This window comes from Peromyscus leucopus, chromosome 23 (assembly GCF_004664715.2).
Source record: "Peromyscus leucopus breed LL Stock chromosome 23, UCI_PerLeu_2.1, whole genome shotgun sequence".
Classification (NCBI taxonomy): domain Eukaryota; kingdom Metazoa; phylum Chordata; class Mammalia; order Rodentia; family Cricetidae; genus Peromyscus; species Peromyscus leucopus.
The window spans coordinates 44,126,321-44,133,820 of NC_051082.1; the positions used below are offsets into that span (position 1 = coordinate 44,126,321).

The window sequence follows — 7,500 nt, forward strand, 5'->3', positions numbered from 1 at the left end:
TTGGTGATATTCAGCTTTTAATATATCAGCTGTCTTCTATGAATTTCTTGTGCACTCATATAATATTAGGCCTTAGCGACAAACAGCTTCTCAAACCTGCTGCTGATCTGGACTAGGTAATACCCCTACAGCCTAGAAGAACAGGCAGGATGTAGATGCATAACTTTGTTCTTGTGCAAATGAAGCTCAGACTTTCCGTCCCCAGACAGGCCAGACAGCATTGCAGAGCAGTTTTTTGCATAACCGGGTGCAGTGAAGGCTGGGGCAGGATTCCTGGGCTGGGCAGAGTCGCATGGCCAGAGAAGAAAGAACAGGGCAGAGTTTGGGGGAATAGGAGGACTTAGGTCAGATCAGGAGAGGAAGAAAGGAAGGAATGAGCTTGAACAGAGAAATGGAGGACAAAGATGAGATCAATAGCAGAAGAGCTCAGTTAGGGCCATAAGAGGACAGAAACAGGAGGGACAAAGAGGAACTTGGCATCAGGACAGAACTCAAGCTGTGTAGATAGAATTTTGTCTTAGAGAAATAAAATAAAGGGACAAAAGAGCGTGGTGTGCATAGATTCTTTTCCCTCAGGTATGGTGATGTTGTATTCCCCAATATATTGTGTACCCTAATAAATTTATCTGGGGTCAGAGGACAGAACGGCCACTAGATAGACTTAGAGGCCAGAAAATGGTGGCCTTTAACACACACCTTTAATCCTATCATTTGGGAGGCAGAGATCCATCTGGATCTCTGTGAGTTTACAGCCACACTGGAAACAACCAGGCATGGTGACTCACGCCTTTAATCATAGGAAGTGATGGCAGGAAGCAGAAAGGTATATAAGGTGTGAGGACCAGGAACTAGAGCTGGTTAAGCTTTTGGCTGGTAAAGCTTTTAGGCTTTTGAGCAGCACAGTTCAGCTGAGAGGCGTCCAGTCTGAGGAAACAGGATCAGCTGAGGAATTGGCAAGGTGAGGTGGCTGTGGCTTGTTCTGCTTCTCTGATCTTCCAGCATTCACACCAACACCTGGCTCCAGGTTTGTTTTTTGTATTAATAAGACCATCTAAGATTCATGCTACACTCAGATACCCCCCACCCCCCCAGACATAGCATCTTCCACAGGAACCTGGGATGGATTTTCTCAAGGCAGGCCGTTGGGAAAATTTTTTGTTATGTAGTCTAAGCACTTAGCCAGAGGCAGTGGATTGCTGTAAGTTTGAGGCCAGAGCTACATAGTAAAATCCTGTCTCAAAAATTTAAATAAATTGATTAATTAAATCAATGTAATGGGTAAGGTTTTTGGCTAACAAAATGACTCAGTAGGTAAAGGTGCTTGTAGCCGGGACTGATGACTGGGTTCATGCCCTGTGACCCACGTAGTGGAAGAAGAGAACCTATTCCCACAAGTTGCCCTCTGACCTCCACAAGCATGTGATAGTCCACCACACACATAAATAAATGCTTAAAGAAAAAACTTTTTTTTTTTCCCCCGAGACAGGGTTTCTCTGTATAGCTTTAGAGCCTATCCTAGAACTCGCTTTGTAGACCAGACTGGCCTCAAACTCACAGAGATCCGCCTGCCTCTGCTTCCTGAGTGCTGGGATTAAAGGTGTGCGCCACCACTGCCCAGCCAGAAAAAAACTTCTTAAAGGGGTATTATATGTTGGGCACAGTGGCTCACAACTTTAAACCTAGCACTCAGGGAGGTAGAGGCAGATGAGTTTCTTGAGTTTGAGGCCACCCTGGTCTAAATAGCAAATTTCAGACCACCCAGGGCTACATGGTAAGACCCTGTCTCAAAATATATATATGCAAATTTTAATGAAGAGAAAATTTGAAAAAAAAATATGGGGAGGTTGTAGCATAGGAAAAAGAGGCAATTTCCTTGTTATATACATACATACATGGATGGATGGATGGATGGATGGATGGATGGATGGATGGATGGATGGATGGATAGGTCGAGCAAGCCTTTTTCTTTTCCTTTTTTTGGCATCAGTGGGGATTGAACCTAGGGCCTCGTGCCTATGAGGCAAACCCCTTCCAACCGAGTCAGAACCTTCTTCCTGAGATGAAGTCTTGCACAATAGCCCTGACTGGCCTGGAACTACAGTGGGTGGTTCCCTTATCTTTACCTCCCAAGCACAGGGATTACAGGTGTGTGCCACCAGACCCAGCAACAAGGCGTTGGTAAGAAATAAGGGAAGGGCCCTTGATCAGTAGAGAAATAGACAAAGAGCCTGAAGAGTAAAGGAAGATTTTTTTATTTTAAAATTTTTAGCCTCAAACATACACGCACGCACGCACGCACACATTAAGCACATCATTGTAATAGGAGGTGGAATGAATGGGCAACTTGGGTTTTTTTGGTGGGTGTGTATTTAACCAAACCTTAGGGAAGCCAGTGTGACAGTGCATGTGTATTAATCAGTTTTTACCCTGTATATTTGCATATACACACAGAAGTGCTAATGATCTTCCTTGTAGTATGGTTTGTGGAAAGAAGAGCCAAGATGATTCTTTTCCATAGTCATAGATATGGTGGCATAGTTAAGAACAGTTTTGCTTTTGTTGTGGTATTTTCTTTGCTTTTCCAGAATATTACTGTGTAGCCCAGGCTAACCCAAACTCACAATGCTATTCCTGCTTTAGCTTCCCGATCGAGGGCTAGGATGAAAGGCTTGCACCTCCACACTTAATTCTGTATTTGATTTAAGAACTTCCCTCATGAAATTCCACAGTGGCTACTAAATAGGGGATGCTGGGGGTGGTCTATATTCAAGGTTGCTGTGTCTTTTGTTTGTTTGTTTGGTTGGTTTTTGTTTTTATTTTTTTTTTCAAGACAGGGTTTCTCTGTGTAGCTTTGGAGCCTGTCCTGGATCTCAATCTGTAGACCAGACTGGCCTCGAACTCACAGAGATCTGCCAGCCTCTGCCTCCCAAGTGCTGGGATTAAAGGTGTGCGCCACCACCACCCAGCCCAAGGCTGCTGTGTCTTAACAGAACCCTTCCCATGTGAGGACTGACGTCTGCTATGTCTAGATAGGGTCCTCTATCTCTGTGTGTCTTAAGAGCTCATAGCTCAACTTCTGTATCAGAGAAGATGGCTGCAGTGGCTAAGGTGTCTGTCATTCACAAACTTGTGGTGTAGACCTTCTCTTTGTTGCTCTTATACATGTCCCACTCGATGAGGACCCTTAGGAAGTCCTTGTTGAAGACAGCCCAATACAGCGGTGTCTCTGAAGGTGAGTGAGGGTCATCAAATTAGAAACTCTGCTGAGGTAACCGGGTCCCTACCAGCCTGTTTATCTTGAGAAAAAAAGTAAGTATGGAAAAGTGTTTTTCTAGTCAAGCATGGGTGGTGCACACCTTTACTTCAGCACTCTGGAGGCACAGGCAGGCAGATCTCTTGTGAGTTCGTGGCCAGCCTGATCTAAGTAATAAAACCTTGTCTTTAAAAAAAAAAAAAAAAAAAAAAAAAAAAAAAAAAAAAAAAAAAAAAAAAAGTGTTTTTCTAAAATCTGAACTAGATGAGGCCATCAACATTCCGTCACAGGGCGGAGAGGGACTCATGAGGCCCCCACCTTTAACTCAGGGACCACTGGCAGTTAATGGTTCCTGAGGGAGAGGGAGTCGTTTTTCTTCAGTGATGTAGCCACGGGTAAACTGCCCGTGTTCCAGGGAATAACTCCCTGCCTGTACACAGGCGGTCACCCTAATTAAACTCAGTGAATCACAGGGAAGCAAAAGAGAGCGAAAGATAGGAAACTAGGAGTGGGACTTCTCAGGAAGAAGGGGTTCCCGGGGGAGTGGGAGGACTAGGGAGGGGTAATGACCAAAATGTACCACATACATACACAAAATTGTCAAAGAATTTAAAACAGTATTTCTCTAGGTAGATGCAGCCTCTGTCAATATCTCATTCATTTTCTGGGAACTTACACACATTCCATCTCTTTTGTTTCTTTTTGTCCGTCTGTGTATTTGGTAACTGTTGTGTCTGATGCTTTTGTGTGGAAGTCCCAATCACTGATGTTGCTGACCATGTTAGAATGTGTCCGTATTTAGTGTCCCACCAGCACAGGGGAGGTCTGGGTTCCTGTTTTTTTCAGGGTCTCAGCCGCTGTTACTTAGTAACAGTCTTCCTTTGTTCCCCAGAGAGGAAGAGTGAGAGAACTATCTGGCTCAGCAGGTAAAGGCGCTGCTTTGCCAAGCCTGGCGACCTGAGTTTGATCCCACATGATGAATGGAGGAAACTGACTCCAGCAGATGTCCCCTGACCTCCTCTTTTGTGCCATGGCACACATGTGCTCACATACAATAAATACGTGTAAATAAAAATTTAAAGATTAATTACCATGTAAATGCTGAGCAGGAGGCTTTAATGCCTAATTTAAAAATCCCCCCCCCCTGTTTTGTGCTTGTCTGAGACAGGGTTTCTCCATGTAACCCCAACTGGCATGAAACTTGCTATGTAGTCCAGGCTGTCCTTGTACTTACAGAGATATGCCTGCCTCTGATTTTCAAGTTCAGGGATTAAAGGTGTGTGCTATCATGTCCAGCACTAAAGATTTCTTTTTAATTTTTAATTATGTAATGTGTCTGTGTGGAGGAATGCCGCATCTGTGGGAGTACCTGTAGAGGGCGGAAGGGGCATTGGATCCCCTGGAGCTGGAGTTCAGTGAGGTTGGGAGGTTGGTGCTGGGATCCAAACTCAGGTTCTCTGGAAGAGCAGAAGTGCCCTTCACCACTGAGCACTAACATTCTAAATCACTGTTTTTGTTTCCATCATATGCCTATAATCCCAGTGATGAAAGAGTAGAGACAGGCAGATACCTGGAGTTCACTGGCTGGCCAGCCTAGAGAGTTAAGAAGAAGCGAGAGCCCCTCCAAAACTAACGCTTGGAAGGGCTGAGGTAATAAAAAAAGCCCAGAGGTTCAGATCTCGCACTCTCTTGCAGAGGATCCCAGTTCAATTCCCAGCTCTTACATTGGGCATCTCACAACTGCCTGCAGCTTCCGGTCAAGGGGATCCAAAGCCTCTGGCTTCCCCATGTGTACCTCTGTCTACCACATGCCAACCCCCCATACAGACACATACACATAATTAAAAATAAACTATCACCTTTTATAAAACAAGGGGAAGAGTGAATGAGAAAAGTACCCACCATTCCTCTCTGGCTTCCATGGGAGATAGTGGAGACACACACACACCCCACACATGTACACCCACACATATACACCACACACACACACACACCCCACACATGTACACCACACACACACATTATACACCACACACACACACCCCACACATGTACACCCACACATTATACACCCCACACACACACACACCCCACACATGTACACCCACACCCACACATTATACACCACATACACACACCCCACACATATATACCACACACACACACACCCCACACATGTACACCACACATAACTACACACACACCTCACATATACACCACACACACACACACACACACACACACACACACCACATATCTATGAAGCCTTGGTTTCTTCTTCTATAAAATGAGATAATCACTCACCCATAATTTGTGAGGATTAAAGAATAATTGATATTAAAGTATTTAGTGGTGCTGAGTGTCTGGTAAGGTGTTCAGTACACGGGAAGCGTATTTTCCTGGCTGTCCGAATCTCCGTGACTCTCCCCCTTCCTGCCTGGGACAGTCCTCTTGCGTGCCTGTTGCTCCTGTATAATTACCCAGAGTGCCACTTTTGGTTCTCAGAAGTATTCCGGTTTGGGCAGTAATTATGTAGTCCTTCCTAGATAGAGGCCAGAAATAGTTTTAACTCTGAGTGTGTCTAAGAGATGAATCTGCAGCTTCTGCCGTATTTTCCATCCTTCACCTTGTCACTTGCTTTCTGTTCTTTTCTGTTTTGCTCTCCCCCCGCCCCTTTGGTTTTTTTCAAGACAGGGTTTCTCTGTGTAGCCCTGGCTGTCCTGGAACTCACTGTATAGACCAGGCTGATCTTGAACTCACAGAGATCCGCCTGCCTCTGCCTCTGCCTCCTGAGTGCTGGGATTAAAGGCGTGGGCCACCACTGGCTTTGTCACTTGCTTTCTAATTTAGGCACATGTTACCAGGTATACGGAGTCCAATGGTGGGTAGAGCAAAATGCAAAGGTGTTCAGGTGCGGTATTCTTTTCTATTTAAGATTTATTTTCTGTTTAAATTATGTGTATGTGGCTGGGTGTGGTGTATGCATCACTGCAGGTGCCTGTGAGGGCTAGAGGGGTCAGATCCTCCGAGGCTGGAGTTATTTATATGGGGTTGTCAGCTGCCTGATGTAGGTGTTGGGAACCAATTTCAGACCCTTTGCAAGAGAAGTTCATGATCTTAACTGCTGAGCAGTCTTTCCAGCCCCTGTAGCTGTTGTGTGTGTGTGTGTGTGTGTGTGTGTGTGTGTGTGTGTGTGTGTATACTTAGTGGTGCACATGTATGTAAGTGTCATGTGGAGATCTGCAGTCACTCCCCACCTTACCTGTTGAGACTGGGTCTCAGTGACCCTACAGCTCATTAATTCAGCTAGGCTGGTTGGCCAGTGGCTCTGGGATCCACCTACCTCCACGGTCTCACCAGCCCTCCGGTTACAGACACACACACCACCTTTTTCTCTCAGCTGTCATGTGGATGCTGGGGATCTGAACTCAGGTCCTCATACTTCTGTAGAAGGCACTTCTGTCAGCCTAGCCCTCTCTCCAGCCCCTGGTAGCTGTATTCTTGTGGACGGGCAGCTCTGCATCTTAGGAGGCTCGTGAGCAGTTCATTCTTTTCTGTGTTTCAGGAACCATTTGTAACCCTGGACCTCGGAAGTCTATGGCCAAGCTGCTTTATGTCCGCCTGGCGCTCTTCCTGCCAGAGATGGTCTGGGCTTCTCTAGGGGCCTTCTGGGTGGCAAAAGGTATCCAATGTGACAAGACAGTTGTGATTGGCATCATCACCACCGTCATAGTCAGGTGAGGCCCTTCCTCCTCTCGGCTTCCCTTGGGTGTGTTTCTCAGCATTGCAACACCCTCATGTCCTGTGGACGTTCCAGCACAGAGTGGGGTCCGAGTAGTTCGTGAAGACTTAGAGGTGTTTCTTCCTGCTTACATTTGTGAGTGCTCACTTCTTCCCAGTCCTCACTTTCCTGCAAGTTCCCCCTCTAATGAGAAGGAGGAGGGGCTGGAGAGCTGGCTCAGCGCTGAAGAGCACTTGTCAAGCTATTGCGAGGACCAGAGTTCAGTTCCTAGCACCCATGTCAAAATCCAGGCCTCCCGTGTACACCTTTAACCCCAGCTCCAAGGACAGTGGAGACAGGAAGGTCACTGGGGCTTCCTGCCTTCCAGCCTAGCCCAGAAAACATGAGCCCTGGGTTCAGAGAAAGAGATTCTCCATTTCAAAGGAATAAGTGGGAATTGATCAAGGAGAATGCCTTCTGTCACGTACTTACGTATTCAACAAACAGTGACTGGCCTGAAGACAGC

At 46.1% G+C, this 7,500-nt stretch overlaps 1 protein-coding gene across 1 annotated transcript in view; it reads left to right on the forward strand.

The window, feature by feature from the left end:
* Daglb (diacylglycerol lipase beta) overlaps nt 1-7,500 on the forward strand; it is a 40,383-nt gene that overhangs the window by 5,983 nt on the left and 26,900 nt on the right. The window contains 1 exon segment of the mRNA XM_028890353.2: nt 6,782-6,990. Within this exon segment, the coding sequence (XP_028746186.1) occupies nt 6,782-6,990 (209 nt within the window).